General features: G+C 45.2%; 1 protein-coding gene across 10 annotated transcripts in view; it reads left to right on the top strand.

Moving 5' to 3' along the window:
* Positions 1–19,696, top strand: part of robo2 (roundabout, axon guidance receptor, homolog 2 (Drosophila)) — a 298,134-nt gene that overhangs the window by 253,706 nt on the left and 24,732 nt on the right. For 6 of the 10 annotated variants that reach the window (XM_061781153.1, XM_061781161.1, XM_061781159.1 and 3 more), the window contains 7 exons: positions 434–555; positions 3,512–3,743; positions 8,688–8,812; positions 9,113–9,284; positions 11,381–11,569; positions 12,784–12,810; positions 16,305–16,347. In XM_061781153.1, the coding sequence (XP_061637137.1) occupies positions 434–555; positions 3,512–3,743; positions 8,688–8,812; positions 9,113–9,284; positions 11,381–11,569; positions 12,784–12,810; positions 16,305–16,347 (910 nt within the window). The remainder of the gene's footprint in view (positions 1–433; positions 556–3,511; positions 3,744–8,687; positions 8,813–9,112; positions 9,285–11,380; positions 11,570–12,783; positions 12,811–16,304; positions 16,348–19,696) is intronic. The other 4 variants (XM_061781155.1, XM_061781160.1, XM_061781162.1 and 1 more) reach the window with 1 other exon arrangement.

A 19,696-nucleotide genomic window follows, 5' to 3' on the forward strand; every position in this document is an offset into this window, starting at 1 on the left:
TTGGTTACAACTCTGACTGGTATAAATATAACGTCTCAAATGTCTGATTTTCAAGCTTTCAGGCATATTGGTAGCCAGCCCAAATCCAGACACAGCTTCTTGTTGTTCGCTGCTTTGGGGCTCATCATGACAGCGACGTTAAAGCAAACCAAAAACAAATGCAGACTGTGCCGTATTGTACTTCTCCATAGCAAGTAACGTAGCGATTCTCCATTTCGACTCAAACATTTTTGCAATCGACTAGAATGTCATGAAAGTCGATTCATCAAGAACATCACTGATACCAGCAAACGGGCGAGTCCGAAGTTGAGACAAAAACACGCGATTAGCCATTAGCCGACTTCGAGCTTTCAATGTCGATGCGGAGTCGGAATGTCGACGACGAGTCGACGAATCGTTTCAACCTCAATTTTCCATCTCTCTCGCCCCGCAGACATCAGTCCTCCGGCTCAGGGCGTGGACCACCGGCACGTGCAGAAAGAGCTCGGCGAGGTGATTGTTCGCTTGCACAACCCCGTGGTGTTGAGTCCCACGGCCATCCAGGTCACGTGGATGGTGAGTTCACGACATTTTCACCCAATGAAGTCACTGTGGATTATCAATAGATATTGGCGTAGCGTGTCAACAGGGCGAATTTGTATTAGTAGAAATTCTGTAGGAAAAGTACTCCAATGATATGTCCTAAAACGTCCTAAAAAAATACACGGTGAATGTTTTTCGTATTTTCGCGGGTTAGTGTTTGGGCATACAAATTTGATGATGCTAATTCATACATGGAAAAAATCAAACAATTGGATCCCACAATCGTCAACTGTTTCCGATGCATTCATTCTCGTACAAAAGAGCAGAACTTTCCTTTTAGCTCAGTCTGTGATTCATACCAAGTTCGACCTTTTTTTTTCTTTCTTGTAGCCTAAAATTGTCAATGTTCAACTATTTTCAATGCATCCATTTCTGTGACTTTGTATCTACTGGAGCATCTTTTGGGGCACTTTTGTCAGCCCCAAAAACATATTTCAAAGCAAAATCTACAGTTTCTAGCTTTTTACTTTAGCTTTTTTAATTTTTTGTTTGAATTCTCTGACATTGCATTTGTAGTTCGGCCACCTCATAGGTTGTGCCCTTTTGGGTTTCTTATAACCCCTAATTATCCACTATTCACAGTTCATCTTATGTAGTACAAAATTGTACAAAATGGTCATGATCTCCGTCTTTAAAGTTATATTTAATATGTTTTGGGGCATTTTCATCCGGGTCGGCCCATTTCTTTTCTTTTTTTTTTTTTTTAATCTAAGTAAACTTTTTCATCTACTTTAAGTCCACTCATTTTAGTGCAAAATTGTACATTCAAATGATCAGAAGCTCAATTCCTGAGGTCAGATTTAGTATGTTGGAGGGCAAAAAAAAAATACAAATCTGTTTCTGCTGAATTATTTTTAGCTTGTGATCAAAAATGAATCATTGTAGGAGAAAAGACACACAAGGTCAGTCATATTCAGTATTTTTTAAAATCAGGTTCTGCCTAAAAAAACAACAACTAAACACAAACTAGTCGTAAATTATGTCTATAGCAGAACCAAAATAGAAATATATATCGAAACATCTGGTTGTTGATCAATCTTGTTTTGATTTTCTTTCTGACAGAAATGAATGTTTATGGGAATAAAGTGTTTAGCAAACAGTATTTTTCCTGCTACGATACGATGCATTTATCTTGCTTTCTCCAGCGTATGTGCAAACGCTTACATTTCACGGCATCAGCGTATTCTGTCGCATGAGACGCATTGCCGAGCAGCTACAAATTCGTCTAACGAGATTTTTGTTTTTCTCTTTTTTTTTTTTATTATTTGTATAAATCACTCAGGTCCATACGCACACACAAATGCATCTATTATTGATGTGTGTGTGTGTGTGGGGGCTGGTTTCCATTTCCAAACGCGCGCCACATTAGCAATTTTCCTGCTGACATGTTTATTTACCCAAGTAATAAGTCTCACCTCAGGACTCGCAGATCTAATTCAAGACGAAGGCCTCTCCCTTTTTTTTTTTTCCCGAACAACGACAACGTCCAATCAACACAAAATGCGACTGCCCTCATCAATCAGGCTGCGACGCGCCTTCCGTAAACAGCGACAACCTCCGCTCAGAGAGCTTTTATATTCCCAAATCATTCCATTAATAAGTCAGCCGATCCCATTTCACTGATTTACTCTGGCCCAAGAAAAGCATCTGTTTAATATATCATTTAGAAAGCCGGGCTTTTGCTTGTACTGTTAACAAGCCATTATGATAAATGATGCGACCATTGCCCTGGTGCACCGAGCAAAGGGGGGGGGGGGGGGGTCTGGCTTCTTGTCTTTATTTAATGGCACACATTTGCTATTATCATCGCTGTGACATTCCCAGTCGGTAGGTGCCGCTTGGTATTTTTCGTCCTTCAAGGTGGCGTTATGGAGTATCGAAGAGGAGGTAACTCGTAAGGCGGGCGGCGGGCGTTAATGTCAGGGCGTTCATTAAGCTAAGCGTAGCTGTAGCCGGTGATAAAAAGTGCCCATTAAATTAGCAACGGCCACTAAAGTGTAGTGAAAGCAATTCAAGGGAGTACATGGCCACAGAAAACGGTCTCGTTTTAATATGGCCACCTTCAAAGGGCACATTATTATGCTCCCCCACAATTTAAAACAGTTCCCAGGTGTCTTCATAACACGTGAGCAACCGAGATTGTCATGATTTTGAACATGGATCGTATTGGATATTGGTATCAGATCCTATTGTTTGCGCTTTTATCCACACCTGAGCTACTGTCACCATCTTTAGTTCCCAAGGTTGCATCCTGGTCAATAGCGTCTAAACTATGTTTTTGTGAAGCGCTGGTGCAAGTCCAAACAATATTTCACGAAAGATGATAAATAACATTCATTTACACGACTATGAAGATGCACTTGCACCCGAGCTCAAGCGTTACTTTCTTTCTCAGTTTTCTGCCAATCTCATAACGTCACTTTTGTTTCATGGGCACGACCATCTTGGAAATGGGTGTTGGCACGCCGTTGCGCTATTAATGCGTCGGCAAAAGTGCCGAGTGCAATAAAGGACTGCCACCCGCTGTACAGTATTTGTCCAAATTGGAACGTAACCTTGATTGAAAATTGGAACTAAGCCTTTTCTTTATTCATTTGACGAAAATTGACTTTGCCCACTCGAGGTCTCAGCTACTCAATGTTGAAGAAACCTTCATCGAAATACCAAGGACTAAGAACTACGTCAGTGGTTCCAACCTCTGTGATGGTTAAAAGTGGGTGTTCTTTACCGTTTAAGCTTTTTGTACTTTGACCGAACGCTATCAGGAACTTTTATTAAGACACTTGGGAACTGTGCAAGCACGGAGCAGAGATTCAAACGCTGAACCGAAGAACTGTGCAGATCTGCTAACCACTCTCCCACCTTGCTGCCAAAATGGACAGTATATCCCTTTTAGATGTCTTCGACCAATGTTTGCCGCTTCCTTCAGGTGGACCGCCAGTCCCAGTTCATCCAAGGCTACAGAGTTCTGTACAGGCAGACGTCAGGGCTGCCCTCGCCGGGACACTGGCAGACGCAGGACGTGAAGGTCCCGTCGGAGCGCGGCGTGGTCTTGTCGTCTCTGAAGAAGGGCATCGTGTACGAGATCAAGGCGCGGCCTTACTTCAACGAGTTCCAAGGCATGGACAGCGAATCCAAGACGGCACGAACCACCGAGGAAGGTACGGCGATGAGCGATGCGCTTCGTCGCGGCATGTGACGGCTGACTCACGACCGCCCGAGGCTGACGTTTGTCATATCGCTCGGATACTGAGACAAAATATGTGTTTTTTTTTGCCTGTCGCGCCTTTTTTGGGGGGATTGTTTACGACTGCGTGTATCCCGACTCCTAATCCATCACCCGGCAGACGCGGGCCCGAGGTGCGATCGGAGCACGCACGCACTCCGTTGTGTGGGGATGATGGGCGCGTTTGATTCGAACGAGCTTTGACAAGGCCACAGAGCGGCGGGGCACACAAACAAACAAGTCCGTGCACGGCGGAATTTACTCTTATGACCCAAGCCGGAAATTGCTTTGTGAAGTAAAGTTTATACAGAACAGCAGAATCCCACAGCGCTACCGCGCCACGACCGTACTGATGATAAAACTTGCAGACCAAAAAAACAGATTCCCATGAAAAATCCTGGTGATCCAAAATCCAAAATGACTTGGTAGCCCTCTGTAGAAAGTGAGAAAAAATAGCCCCCGACACCAGTTTCATCCATCCACGCGAAATTAGCAAGGCGCACGAAAAATGCTCCAAGTTAGCCGCGTTGGGCGAATCGAATGGCTCTTGCTTTGATGAAATCCTGTTGAGGATTCGTCGAGATGAGCCCTCATCGGAAGAAGGGACAGTATACCGGACAGATGGCTTGCTTTTTTGCCGATGCCGTCTAATTTTAGCAGACAATGACATCAATGTTCCATGATCATTTCGAGAAAATAAAAAAATCTAGTCAAACAAATCGACAGCCGTTTGTCCAATCGAAACACAATTTGGTGGACCTGTCCGTCATAACTGGATGTATGGAAAAGTCTCAAGGGAACTCATGTCATGTGAAATCGTGTTGCTCATTTTGAAGATTCGCCATCAAAAAGTGCGGGCCGGGCTGTTCATTGTTTTGGAATGAGAGGCCATTTGTCGGGCAAAATATTCAAACTCTCTCCATTGTACAGGCGCACCTGATATTGCAGTTCCCTCTGCTGTGGTAGTGTCATATTTGCGATCAGGTTAACCACGCCTAAAGTGGCCTCGCAAATCACACTACTTCTTCTCCAAAGTCATGGAGTCGAATCCTCTGGCGATAAAGAAGTAATTGCTAACTTCCTTTAGCATCAGCAGAAGGTGCAACTCTCTATTTTCCACTCAATTTAAATCTCTCCAGAGGGATTTGACTTGGAAATAATAGTTTCCCGCAACCCAAATGAGTTTTAAGTACATTTTATTGATTTGTTTTAGTTTTATTTGTATTTTTTTTTTTTTTGCTGATGCGAAATAGATCCTACGAGAGCAACTTGCTATCACCCCCTCAAGGAAGATTGCGCTATTTCCGGACTATTTGTCCAATATGTCTTCATCAGGGTGGTTTAATGTACTGAATGCAGGGGGATTTCCAAACATGTTTTTTGGCCCCGCTCCTAAAAACTCACTCATATAATTGTACTGTCACGGTTGTGCGTGAACTGAATCAGTCATGGCTGCTCCCTGCTGTCAATTAGCCTTCCCTTGCTTATCATGCAGGCTCATGCTTGTAGCAAGTCTTGGCATGGAGGCAAAGTTGACTCTTTTTTTTTTCGGACTGTGGTGGATATTCAAGTGACTTCTACGATGTAACGTTGTGATCAGATGCTAACGCTAATCCACGCATCCACCAAATCTGCAGCTCTGAAGACTGGATCGGTCACGATGGCTTCAATTGTGCTTTCTGGGAGTACATTGCGTGTCGCTGCCTTACTAACTTTGGAGTAATTCTCGTAGTTCTATTTATTTCTATTGTGCAAGGTAGTGCTCACATTATTCATGACAAATACATCACAAACGCATGTGCCCATAACTAAATGTTTCAAAACCAAACAGTTAAATACAACTGAACGGTACTTAGAGAGTGATTCTTTTTTTTTTTCCCCCCACAGTTGTAAACCTGTTTATTTCGATTGTGCAGGGTTGCCATGAAATCTTCACTTAAATGATACGCAGCGTTCAGAAAAATTCCCAGAACAGACCTAGAAGTGATCGTCAGGTTGTTCTCAGGACGAAGGCCATTTTCGCCTCACCACATGGGGGCTTGCGTGCGTTGTTCACATTCCGTCATGGTGACAGGTCCATTTATTCCCGGCCCCCCTTCCTCCAAGGGACCGTATCTCCGGTAGCAGCCAGCGTGCCGACCGCTGTAGCGAAGCTGTCGTCAACACGTAACAAAACAGCCAAGAGAAAACCCGCCAACCCGCCTCCCCCAAGGCCTCCGGAACCTGCGTGTCACAGCAATGACCAGCGGAGATAACTCTTGCCGCTTTAGCTCTATCTGCATCTCGGCCCCTCGGAGAGATTGACCGTTTTCTATTTCGGTCCCCAGCCAAACCTGCTCCGAGCTGATAGGCCGTCCGAGCTCGTAGCCCCGGTCTCCTTTGAGACACTGGTTGAAGATGGATGGAGAAGTCGGGTTTTGGAGTGATTAAAACTCAGCGCTGAACATGAGGTTGCACTCTTACAGATTTCCCTCGGAGTGGATTTGGGCGGACGGGGGCCCGCTATTCCTTCTGTAGTTCTGTAAAGAGGGAAGTCGTAGCTCGCGGTGGCGTCTGATTCTTATTTCCCAAGATGGTCCTTTGGAGTGCAAGCAGAGATTAAATCCAGCCCTCGCACACACTTTGTCGTGGCGAATTCACACAGCGATCATCAAAGTTTGACGGCATGCTCGGCCCACATTCAATTTAGCATCATCCCTTTGTCGAAGATGGCGCGGGCCACAATTGATCGAAAAAGGTTATTTAAAAAGCTCAAATGGAAAATACGTGAAATAGTTTCAGGAATAATAGCATTCCTTTTCAATTTTCAATTGATTAACACGTGATTCATGAAATAAAATAAAAGCTGTGACATGTATCTGTTCAGTTGTTGATTTGACTGATTAACAAAATGAAGACAAATTGCCTTGATTAATGCCACAAATATGACAGGACTCTCGATAATGTGGGCCGGATCGAAGACTGGAGCAGAGCTCGGAAGTCTGATTCAATTTGAGACTCATTCGAATGGAATACGCCCAAAAAGGCAAACCGTGCACTTTTGTTTACTTTATAGGTTATTTCCAGTTGTTCTATTTATTTCGGTTGTACTGGGAGTGGACCAGAGCTGCAGCTATCGAATATTGTTTAAGAATCAAGTATTATATTGATTATTCAGATAAAGCGGGTTTCGCGTTATTAACACAACACCGCGTACGTTACAAGTGATGTGCAGGCATTACTTTTGTCCAATTGGGGTCGCCGTTCTCACGTTCTGCTGTAGTATCTGTGACCTTTGAGTGTGTGCATCTTTGAAAGGCGGGGCCTGTCCCGGTGAGTGACGTGGGCGTCGGCGAATGGCAGTCAGCCGGACAACGGAATTTTGTGAGTCGTGCCCATCGGCAGCTCGTGGGCGAATGTGCTCATTGTTGCCTTTGTTTTCTTACCGTTTGTTGACTACAGAGATGGAAAGTACGTGAACGGCTGTGTCTACGCTTGACCGATTGTGTATTACGAGTGTTACAATATTTTCTAATGTTAGCGAACATCAATATGTTAGCTTCTGTGTTCATTGTAGTGTAGTCGCCCTGCTGTGATCTCTTTTGTTGAAAATGTGAAATGAGCCCAAACTTTGGACACGCTCTGCCTTCAACTGACTCTCCACCTGTCGCGCTGCCATCGCGCCAACCTTTTTCTGCACCGAGTGGCGTGCGTGACTGCGGCAACATTCGTCTGTGAATAAAAAAGGAGTGTCGTGATTTTGCTTCGACCTTTCTTTGTATTCAAATGAACGTTTCTCAACTTTATGGATTATTTCCACTGTTACTCTTCACTTCTATTGCGCAAGGCGGCGGTTGTCACGGATAACTGCCGCAGCCCGATCGTCGTCCCTCGCGGGCGCCGCGGCCCACACGTCGGCAACTGGCATTCCCCCGTGTGTGTGTGCGAGCGTGTGCGCGCATATGATATGATTTGTTTGTATTTCTTCATTATCCAGAGACAGGAGGTCACATTCGCGGCCGCCATACATCACGCTGCTAATGGCTCTATTAGCGCCCCCTCGGAGGGCGGCCACTAATGAAAAATGTGAATTGTTTAGCACAAATATGCATGATAATAAGCCGCTAAATCATTCATACCATTAACTTTGAACGACATTGCCCACGATGGCCGCCGCACGTCACCTGGATTTAATGCGGCCGTTTGATCAGATTCTTCCCGGGTAGATTGTTTCTAATCAGGTTGAGGTGGCGGGTTCATAACGGGGCCCATTCATCTTGGGCGGTGGCGCTGAGGGATGAGCAGAGGTTTAGCGGGTGACAAGTGCCATTTTGGATGGAGGCGAGGTGAGCGAGAGGCAGCGTGCGAGTAATTGACCTGTCAGTATTCGGAGCTGAGAAAACATTATTTTGAATACTTGATTCTGCGGCAAACTGCTTTTTGTTTTCCCGTTTGTGAGAAAAAACAAGAGTGGGAAGGTGGAGAGGTGAGCCCGCGGGGATCGGCGTACAAGGCGGAAGACGGCGAAAGGGGCCGAGCCTCGCCGCCGCCCAAGGAGGGTTGTAACTGCCGAGATGACCCAAAGGCACTCTTGTTCTTTTACAAAACGCCGAATGAAGCTCCTCCCCTCCGTTCAACATAGTTGCTGGGCACCCAAATGCCACCAGACATCCGTCAGACATGGCTTTGGGCTGAATGACGGAGGGAAATGCGCCGAATCCGAAACGATGGCAATTTGCGACTCCAGTGCAAAATACATGCGGCTGTGCGTGACTCAATCCTTTCCTAGTGCTGCAATGTATTTGTACGGTAGCTTACGTGAGTGAGCCAAATCGACCAGACTGTGGCTGAGTGCAAGTACGTCCAAACCGCTTGTTTGATTTTCTTGTTCTTCTCGCAGCCCCCAGTGCGCCCCCTCAGCAGGTTACAGTCCTCACCGTGGGAAGCCAGAACAGCACTTCTATCAGCATCTCCTGGGACCCCCCTCCGCCGGACCACCAGAATGGTATCATCCAAGAGTACAAGGTGAGTTTATCATTTGCCACATCACGACACGGATGGGCGCAAAGGACCTTTGCTTGTATTCAATTGGGTGAGATGCAATCAAATCGGGATTGCGGAGAAAGGAAATGAGCGAAGTCGCTGGCTTCGGAATCCTTCGCTCGTTTCTTTTTCCTCCTCATCATTCGAAAAAAAGAAATGAACGAGAGAGAAAAAAAAGTCATAAAGTAAAGAAATCGTCGAGTTGGGATTTGGGAAATGGCGAGCAATTCCCAACAGCCTTTGACTTCTGTGTGCCTTGATTTTCTTCCTCTTTGGCTCCAGATCTGGTGCCTCGCGAACGAGACGCGCTTCCACGTCAACAAGACGGTGGACGCCGCCATTCGCTCGGTGGTGGTGGGCGGGCTGCAGGTGGGCATGGTTTACCGGGTGGAAGTGGCCGCCAGCACCGGCGCGGGGGTGGGGGTCAAGAGTGAACCCCAGTCCGTCGTTATCGGTAAGGACTTTGGAAAAAATGATTGCCATTGTACTTCTTTTGATTTTCAGAGGGTTCGGGTTTTGAATTTGGTTGGTTATCGAGGTTCGATTAGGCTTTCAAAACAGGTTTAAGGCTCCACATTTGGGTTTCAAGCCAAGGCTAGGGTTTCAAGAGAGCATTAGGGTTTCCGGTTAGGGTGTCATGTTTCAAACAAGGCTTAGGGTTTCGAGTAAAGGTTTAGGTTTTTAACGTGGGGTTTCAAGCCCCGTTTATGGTTTTGAATACGGGTTTTAAGCCTAGGTTAGGGTTTCAAACAAGGATTAGAGGAGGAAGGTTTGAAGGTTAGGGTTAGGGATTCAAGACAAGGTCAGGGTTGCAAGCCTGAGTTAGGCTTTCAAACAAGGCTTATGGTTACAAATAACAAGATTAGAGTTTTCGAGTAGGGTTTCAAGCCTTGGTTAGGGTTTCAATCAAGGTGCAATGCTTCAATATGGGGTTTCAAGCCATAGTTTCGGGTTTAAAAGCTTGGTTAAGGCTTCAAACAAGCGTTAGGGTTTCAAATTCAAGTGGTTAGGGTTTCACAAAAGGGTTAGTGTTTCAAAATAAGCTTTAAAGTTTCAAGTTAGCGTTTCGAACCAGGGTTAGGGTTTTCAATTACGGTTACATTTCCAAAGTATGCCTTTCAGCCAAGATTCTAAGCCCGAATCAGTCGGGTTTCAAGTAAGTCGTGGAAGGCCTCAGTCGACATGTAAGCCCTGCCTCCTGAGATCAAATAGCAGGTGCACCTAACGAAGTGCCCGATGAACCCGTACGCTTCCGTGCGCCTCCCTTTTATTATTATGATCCCTAACTCCCGCTGTAGTCGCGCTTATTTCCCCGGCGTGGCCCCCCCCCCCGTAATCCGTTTGCAAAAGCCCGGCCCGGCGTGTGCCTCGCGTCGACGAACCTCCGCCGGATCGATACGCCCTCGCTCGCTCTCTCGCTTTAATTTGGCGTCGTCGCTGAATTGGGCAAACAAGCAGCGCGCCTGGGGGTTTTCTCAGAAGCTTTGTCCGCTTTGTTCTTTTGCGCCAGCATCTGTATTTCCCCGCGCATCCGCGTCGCACTCCTTCGGTCGATATCGTTCACGGAAAATCATCACACGTTCTTTGAGGTTCATCAATGTCCCGACTCCCGTTACATCCGCGCCATACCGTACCGATGCGAGAGCCGCATCCAAAACTTCACTTGTTGCAAAGTTGTCGTCTGTGAACTCAACACGCATCACAGTCGGGGTTTCAGGTTCGTGTTTCGATGAAGGCGTTCAAGCCAAGGTCGGGGTTTTGAATTAGGCTTTCAAGACAGGAGTGCGGTTTCAAAGTCGTGTTTTAAATCTGGGTTAGGGTTTCAAACAATGGTCGGGCTTTAAACCAAGGTGAGCGTTTTCAATTGGGCTTTTCAAGTCCAGATAAGGATTTCCAGCGAAATACAAAATTGAAGCCAATGTTAGCCAATGTTTCAAATTTGACTTTTAAGCCCTGCTTGTGGTTTCAAAGAAGGGGTAGGGTGTCAAGGGTGTGAAGCCAGCTTTAGGGTTGCAAACAAAGGTAAGGGTTTCAAGATAGAATAGGATTAGGGTTTCAAACAAGGGTTAGGGTTTGAAAGTCGAGATCTGGATTTCAAAATGAAAAAATATCAAGCCAATGGTAAGTTTTCAAATTAGCGTTTAAGACCTGGTTACGGTTTCAAAGTTGGTTCTCAAGACAACTTTAGGGTTTCAAGCCAGTGTTACGAGTTGCAAAGTAGGGTTTTGTGGCAGAATTAGGGCTTCAAAGTGGGCTTTCAAGTCAGTTTTACGATTTGCAATGAAGCTTTTAAGGCAGGGTCCGAGATTGAATGTAGGGCTTTGGGCCAGTCCAATTAGGGATTAGGTTGCACACCAGATTAGGGTTTCGAGCGAGGGTTCATGTTTCAAAGAAGGCTTCGAGTTTCAAATTCAGATTTGGAAGTTCAAAGCGGGGTTTCAAGCCCGCAGGGCCCCAGTGGGCACGTGTCCTTCCACAGCAGCACGAGCGGCATTTCTCTCCTCGCGCTGCGTTTGAGTGACCCGGACGCCCTTCCCCCGCTCCCCGCAGGCAAGGCCTTCCAGGACGTGATCATCCACGGCAACCGCAACAACAGCATCACGGAGCAGATCACCGACGTGGTCAAGCAGCCCGCCTTCATCGCCGGCATCGGCGGCGCCTGCTGGGTCATCCTCATGGGCTTCAGCGTCTGGCTGTACTGGCGCCGGAAGAAGAGGAAGGGCCTGAGCAACTACGCAGGTCGGCACCTTCGACGCCATTTCCAAAGCGCCGTGCACACGCGTCCCGATTCATCGATCCGTCGTCCGATTGTGTGCTTGATTTGTTGACTTGTTCCTTATTTGGTTTGGTTTAATAAACAACAGTGAACGCTTCCAAAACAGTCATCAGGAACAAAAATAATAAAATACTTTTTTTTTTTTTTTTTTTTTGAAATCGGATTCTTTGGAAATCACTGGAATATTCGATAGTACGTCAATTCTAAAACTATTCCAAGGTGACAGCTCCAGCACCATGGCAGCTTGTGTGATCTTTGTGGCGTTTTTGTGTTTTCTTGCGTTTCGGGGGGGTTTGAAGTTGATGTTCAAGACCGGCTTGGGGTTTCATGGTTTCAAAGTAGGCTTACAAGTCAGGGTCGGGGCTTCAAATGACGGTTTGAAGCCTGGGTTCAGATTGTCAAAGTAGGGTTTCCGGTCAGGGTTAGGGGTTCAAGAAGGGATGTGCGAGGACTACTGATATCAGGTATCGGTTTCGGACCGAGATCGGCCTTATTTGAAGGTATCGGGTCCTCGTGAATGCTGCCCATATGAGCCGCCGGTACCGGAATCAATCTGAAATAAAAAGTGGAGTCCGACACCCCTCGTTTCAATACTTAGTTAGGGTTTCACTGTAAGCTTTGAAGTCTTGTTAGGGTTTCAGGGCAGCGTTACGGATTCAAGTTAGGACTTCAACCAAGAACTATGATTTCAAATTGGGTTTTAGATTCGGGTTTCGAGCCCGGTCAGAGCTAAGGTTTCGAATTAAGGTTTCATACAAGGCTTATCGTTAGGGTTTCAAAGTAGGGTTTGCAGTCCAGTTTTAGGGATTCCAGTTACAGTTTCAAGCAAGAAGTAGGAATTAAAATAAATGTTAGCGTGTAAAATGAGGGTTTCAAGACCGGGTCAGGGTTTCACATTCAAGTGTTAGGGTTTCAAATGAGTGCTTCGACCCAGAGTTGATTCGGAAGCACACCTCGGTTGACTTGCGTTGGATCGTCTTGTTCACACCTGACCAAACAAAGCAAAACTCGAATCGACACGCGAGCCTTCACCCTTAGCCTAGCCTAGCCGCCAGTGCGCCAAGCACCCTCACCGCCCTTGCATCCGCACAGCGGCCACCCCCGCCCACCTCACGCAAAGCAGCGCTGACCTCTGCAGGCTTTTAACGCACAACCTCTCTGTCTTCTTGTTTTGCAGTTCAATCCTTCACCTTCACCCCTGCAGGTACTGCTCATTTGTCCCGTCTTGTCACCGCCACCCCCTTCTGCCCGCTTATTCCATACGCCAGGCTAATGGGCATGGCTAATGCTAATCTGACAGACTACGACTCGGGGGTGGGCAAAGTATGACCCGGGGGCCCACGTACGGTCTGCTCCGTTCTTTAATCCGACCCACTGTGTATTGTGTACTGTGAATGACTCCTCTAATATTTGTAGCATGAATTGAGTCATTTACCTATAATTGTTTCCATCAAATGCATCTATTCATTTAGGTTCAGGTTAGCCGAAGACTCTAAATTGCCCGTAGGTGTGAATGTGAGTGCCAATGGCGGTTTTGTTTCTATTGGCTGGCGACCGGTTCAGGGTGTAGCCCGCCTCCTGCCCGAAGTTAGCTGGGATGGGCTCCAGCACTCCCGCGACCCTCGTGAGGTGAAGCGCCTCCGAAAATGGATGGATGGATGGATGGATGGATGGATGGATGGATTTTACATTGAAAGTCTTTTTTTTAACCTCACCTACAAATGACCTGGCCCATCTGTCTTTTTGTTTGTTTGTTTTTGTGGCGCATAAACGACAAAATGTTTGCCATTTTTAAATCACAGATTTCTGATTGACTCGGACCAAAAAGCCTTGCAAAGTCTCTCGTATTTGTCTGCATACTTTGTTTGTTTGTTTTTGTGTGTTGCGGCCAATGGTGGTGGATTAAAAAAAACACACACACACACACAAACTAACTAAAAACATAGTTCACTTTGTTCTGCATCACAGTGATAGCAAAGAATCCAGTTGATTCATTATCTTAAATTTTAAAAAGAAATGCTAGCTAGCGAGCTTAGATCAAACTTAATGCCTACTTTTTGGATTGGTTCACATGGTGCTGGGATCAGCTGTTGCCAGGCAGAAGTAGTGGCGGCAAATCATTTTTCTCCCCCAAAATCCAAACTGAAGTCCTTTCAACTGTAAATATCCTTTTACTTTTAACTTTTGATTTTTGATTAAAAAAAAATTCACATTTGTTGTACTTTTTCTTTCTTTTTTATCTACTTATTAGATATATATTTACTTCATTAAAATATTTTAGGTGCCTTTCATTCCATCTCTCAAGGTTACTTTACAGGAATAAAAGAACAATTTCTGATGAAAAAATAATAATTTAAAAAATATATATATATATATATATATTATTGTAGGCACTAGTCATGCCATCCAAGGTCGTCTTAAAGCAGATTCTAAAATGAAATGAATAATAATCAATGCAAAATGGCCGATCGCCGTTTTGAAAATCGATTTCTCCGAAGCCGAACAGACGGTCGGGTGTAGCAGGAGGTGAAGTCTGAAGAGCGGCCCCGCTCTCCCCCGTCCCTATTGACAATAACTTGACGCATTGCGACCGTCCTGTCAGGTAAACGATTGAGATTTATCCCGCTGATGAAAAGGGATCCATCTGCCTTCATTCATAGTGGGACGAGGCGCTTAAGGGTTGGAAGATTGGGTGGAAATTAAAAATGAGGGTTTCAAGCCAGAGTTAATTAAGATTTCCAATTCGGGTTTCAAACCAGGGTTAAGGTTTCAAGATAGGGTGAAAATTTCAAGTTAGGGTTTGAAGCCAGGTTTAAGGTTTCAAATTAGGGTTTCAAGCCAGGGTGTGGGTTTGAAGATGAGGCTTTTGAAATCGGGTTTCTAGTCTGGGTTAGGCTTCAAGTTCAGGTTAAGGTTTACAGTTAAGAGTTTGGTTTCAAAGTGGAATTTGTTGCCTGTACGAGGCTTTCAAAGTAGTTGTTGGGTCCGGTGTTGGCGTTTCAAGATACGGTTTCAAGACATGCTTGGGGTTTGATGCTGAAACAGACGCTTTGATGTCGTGACTTTGAACAAGTGTTGACAGTCACTCTCGTCGCCTGAGGTCGGAGTTTCCCTTCCCTGTGTGGCCCCCAGAAACGAGACCCACCCCGGGGCGGGGGCGCTTGTCGCGACATCACCTCGAAGCGAGCGCAACGCCTTCTGCGGAGGAATGTGCAGCACACACTCTTTCATCTGCGTGTGTTGAACACATCGGAAAATCAGTTTCCGACGATTTTCCCCAAAAGTCTCGAAGCCCCTCAAGCGCTTCCAACACAAACACAAGTTAGGGTTTCGAGTGAGGCGTTCAAATAATGCTCTTCAGAATTAAACAAACCTTGGGGTTTCCAAGTAAGGTTTCAAGCCAAGTTTAGTGTTAAATAGCAGGCTTTCAATTCAAGGTTATGCTTTCAATTTAGGTTTTCAAGTTTGGGGTAGGGTTTGCAGGCAGTGTCTCCAGTCAAGGTTTGGGTTTTAAGCTGGAGTCTGAAACAAGCATTAGGGGTTTCAAGATAGGATTAGGATTTCAAAGGAGGGTTTCAAGCCAGGGCTGGTGTTACAAAGTGGGCTTGCGGTCCAGGGTCAGGCTTTCAAATTTGACTTTCAAGCCTGGGTGAAGATTTCCAAGTGTGGTCTTAAGTCAAAATGAAGCTTTTAAAGTAGGGTTTCAAGGCAGGGTCAGGCTTTCAAGGAGAGCATTTCAGTCCTGTATGAGAGTTTGAAAGCAGATTTTCAAGTCAGGTTTAGGGTTTGAAGCTTGGCTTGGGGTTTTAAAGTAGGCTTTCAAGGCAGAGTAACTATTGTGAAGTAGGGTTTCAAGCCAGGGCTGGTGTTACAAAGTGGGCTTGCGGTCCAGGGTCAGGCTTTCAAATTTGACTTTCAAGCCTGGGTGAAGATTTCCAAGTGTGGTCTTAAGTCAAAATGAAGCTTTTAAAGTAGGGTTTCAAGGCAGGGTCAGGCTTTCAAGGAGAGCATTTCAGTCCTGTATGAGAGTTTGAAAGCAGATTTTCAAGTCAGGTTTAGGGTTTGAAGCTTGGCTTGGGGTTTTAAAGTAGGCTTTCAAGGCAGAGTAACTATTGTGAAGTAGGGTTTCAAGCCAGGGCTGGTGTTACAAAGTGGGCTTGCGGTCCAGGGTCAGGCTTTCAAATTTGACTTTCAAGCCTGGGTGAAGGTTTCCAAGGTGGGTCTTAAGTCAAAATGAAGCTTTTAAAGTTGGGTTTCAAGGGTTAGGGTTAGGCTTTCAAGGAGAGCATTTCAGTCCTGCACGAGAGTTTCAAAGCAGGTTTTAGCGTTTCAAGCTTGGCTTGGAGTTTCAAAGTCGGGTTGCAAGTCAGAGTAGTCGCGTTTCAAATGAGGGTTCGGGTTTGAAATGACGTCTGGATGCCGTTTCGTCTTCCCGAGACGTCTAATGCACCTTATCTCAATCCCGACACTTTGATTAATAATCCTGCTGCATTTTTTAATCTTTTCTTTCTTTCTTTTTTTTTTTTTTTTTTAGATTTAATCATACACCTGATGATAATAAGCCAGCAGCAAAAAATAAGACCAAATGAGTTTCGCTTGTCATGTCCTTGAGTAACCCACGCAAAGCGATAATCACCACGCTTTGAATATTTTGACTGAAGACAGTTCCCGAAATGTCATCTCTTTCTCCCGCTGTAGTGACGTTCCAGAGAGTCGACGGCGGCCTGATGAGCAATGGGAGGTGAGTAAAAACAAAAAAATCAAACTCAAGACATGGGTCCAAAAGTATACGACATAAAAGAATTCTTAATGAATGTTGAATTGAGTGAATAGAAATGTAAGTTGATATACATGTATTTCAAAATAAGTTCATATATACTGTATTTTTAAAAGCCTTATGTCATATGAACCATAAAAATAAGTACATAAATATTGAAATATACAAGTCAATTTATCATAGAAATACGTAAATACAATAAATTAAAATAACAAAAACAAAACACACAATGAAATAGAAGTAAAGCTATTTGTATAATGACACACTACATATACACACTGTATTTACAAATAATAAAAATGACAAAGTAAATATGCTATATACTATAGTAAAAATGTCCAATATGTAAATAGGCTATAGAATGAAAAATACAATATTAGAATTTTTGATTTTTGTATAAATGTAGTACATTTTAATAGTTAATTAGTAAGTCAAAATACGTCAATATATAATAAAATGTATTTTTAAAATAAGTGCTCTGAATAAAATAAAAGTAAATATCCTTTAGAATATAGTTCAAATGTCAATATATGTGGAAAGTTTTTTAAATTTGTATACAGGAAGAAATCTGAGTAAATGTACAGTCAACCTTTCAATATTTTACAATGAAATAAAAGTAACTATATATAATCAATTATTATTGTTAATATTATCATTTTTCAAAATAATTAAATATATCATAAAACAGACATGAGAAAATTTTGGGGGGGTTTTTTTCGGTATAAATGAAGCACATAAAAGGTTTTGTAAAATGCAATCAATATTTACCATTGCTGCATCTCTCTCTCGCTTTGTAACATGGAACAAGCATTTAAATATGGATTGAAAAAGTCTTTGGTCAAATATTTGTAATGTAGTCGAGACAATTTTCTGGCTTGCAGAGTGTTAAACATGCTGTAACTAGTGGAAGTACCAACGCAACGGGCACAGGAAGTGTTCACAGTTGCCGGGTCAGAAGGCCACAAAACTTGGCCTCGTCCCGGCGCGCTGGCAACCCTCGCTCACGCCGCTGCTCAGCACGAACAAAAGCGCAAACTTGTGCAGCGACGTCGTCGTCCGCACGTTGCGACGCGACATATGCCCAACACGCCGCCACGAGGGGCCCGACCGACAGCGAGCCGCCTTCCAGGCGCGCCACGCGCACGTTCGACTCCTTCAAAATAATCATTTTTAAAAAAGCACATGATACCAAAATATACATTCCCCTCGCATCTCGCGCGTTCATGCGTCGCTAGATGAACTCATCAATCTCCTTGGCGGAATTAAGCGAAACAATTTAAGCAGAGAGGGCTTTTATTTTGTCATTTATCTTTGCGGGCGAAGCCAGGAGACCTCCCGAGTGATAAATTTGCCTGTCACCTCGCGTGGGCGGCCGGGATCTGAGCACGTGTAATAATGTAAAAATAATTACCCAGGGGAAAGGTGTGTGCGTGTGTGTGTGTTGCCACCCGCCGCCTTCACTCATGTTAGCGAAGGGTCTGCAAAGATCTCAATGACATCAGTTACCTGTGTGCGTTTTGTTTTTTTTGGGGGGGGGGGATGACCTCTGACAAATTTTCCCATAGGAATTCATGAAAATAATATATTCCAAAGTCAAACTAACTGTACAGATAATAAAAAGTAACATTTTTATCAGGAATAACTGCAGGTGTAAAAATAAGCGATGTCATAGAAATCCCCCCCCCCCCCCCCAAAAAAAGAATATATAACTGAAAAAGTAAATATACAGATTGAAATAATAATGTAAAATAATACGAATAAAAGCACATATTTAAAAAAAAAAAAAAAAAGCACTTTTGATTTTCAGCCCGGCAAGCAGCATTTAAACGTCTTATCGGGAGTTAGCGGAGCGTGCGATACGCCTTCAGGAGCTCGCCAATCCGTTTGTCGCAACTTTCCCATCTGCTCTTTGAATGAGAGTGTGCAGGATTCTGATAGCACGACCGTGGTTTTTTTTTTTTGCATGAATCAGACGATAGCGAATGAAGCCGCGTTTGTTCCGTCCTTCTCATTGGTCGCTGCCAAATTGCCATGACTGAACAATTACGCCCAATCGATCACACAAGAAATGATGAATAGGCTGCAGATTGGTCGATTTGACGTCACGCGAGCGAATGGCTGCCCGACCAGAGCCTATCCCTTCCCCTCGTTCAACAAGAGGCGGTAATCACTTCCGATCTCGCTCTGATCAATATTTCAGCAAAGATTCACGGGCCGTGCCATACGTTGACATAGCCGCCACGGCGATTACCGTTTTCTAACGTTAAGCCACAGCTCTCAGCACGAATCGCCATTGTTCTACACGCCAGCTCACGTCAATGCTTCAAATCCGAGATCCATTCAGCCCCTCGACGGGGACCATAAACACACACCCGCTTAATTAACTAATATCATCCTGCTTGGCGTATTGACGGCGCGCTTCTCTTCAGTCAATGAGATTTGATCTGCCAAGGTTGCCGTCCATCCGGGTCAGGCGGGGGGGATTCAAAGTTAGGTGTCAACTTTTCATCAGATGTACGAGCGCCCCCCGCGGTGTGTGTGTGTATAACAAATATCCCCGGCAGAAATCAGTCTTATTCTAATGATCCCGCGCGGGAGTGCTGCGGTGTGACGGATACAAGGACGACGCAGACATTCAGCTGTCAGGCGCTCGTCTTTCAAACTGTCTGGTGGGGGAGGACCGCACACGCACACGCACACAGGCACACAGGCACACAGGCACAGGCACGGGCACGGTAGGACAAGTAAGACTAATTATCTAGCGTGGCCTTTTGTGCAGGGTGTTTCGCCTCGAAGCCTGTTGGGCCCATCCGTAAAAACTCGACTTGCAGTGGAGTAAAGTGTATGAGGTCATGCTCGAGTGATAGCAGTAGGTCTGGTGCACAGCCTATCAATTTGAATGACTGGTTCTCCCCACCCCGGGGGGCCTACTTCGGCATTCCGCAACCCAACGGGACCCTTTCCGCCCGTCTTCTCATCAGGACCCGTAGCGCCCGGTCCTCGGGGCTATCGGCAAAGCCGGCTCGTCGGAGCCCAGACCGAAAGGGCCCACCGGGCAGCACCTGTGCAACGCATCGCACCGCAGGGCGTAGACATCTCTGCTTTAAATATAGGGTGACGAGTGCAGCGTGAGGAAGGATGAAAGCATATTTGGCCTGTTTCTCACTTGTGGATGTGACGCAAGATCGCGTGTGCTCGCTGTGATCGCGACTGTGACGGATTCGGAGCCAAGTGTATTGCCAGGTTATTTTCTCAAGCAAACGTGGGCAGCTGTTGTTGTTTATTGTTTGTTCAAGTGTGCAGCTATGCATCT

This window comes from Phyllopteryx taeniolatus, chromosome 8, assembly GCF_024500385.1.
Source record: "Phyllopteryx taeniolatus isolate TA_2022b chromosome 8, UOR_Ptae_1.2, whole genome shotgun sequence".
In the NCBI taxonomy this organism is placed as follows: domain Eukaryota; kingdom Metazoa; phylum Chordata; class Actinopteri; order Syngnathiformes; family Syngnathidae; genus Phyllopteryx; species Phyllopteryx taeniolatus.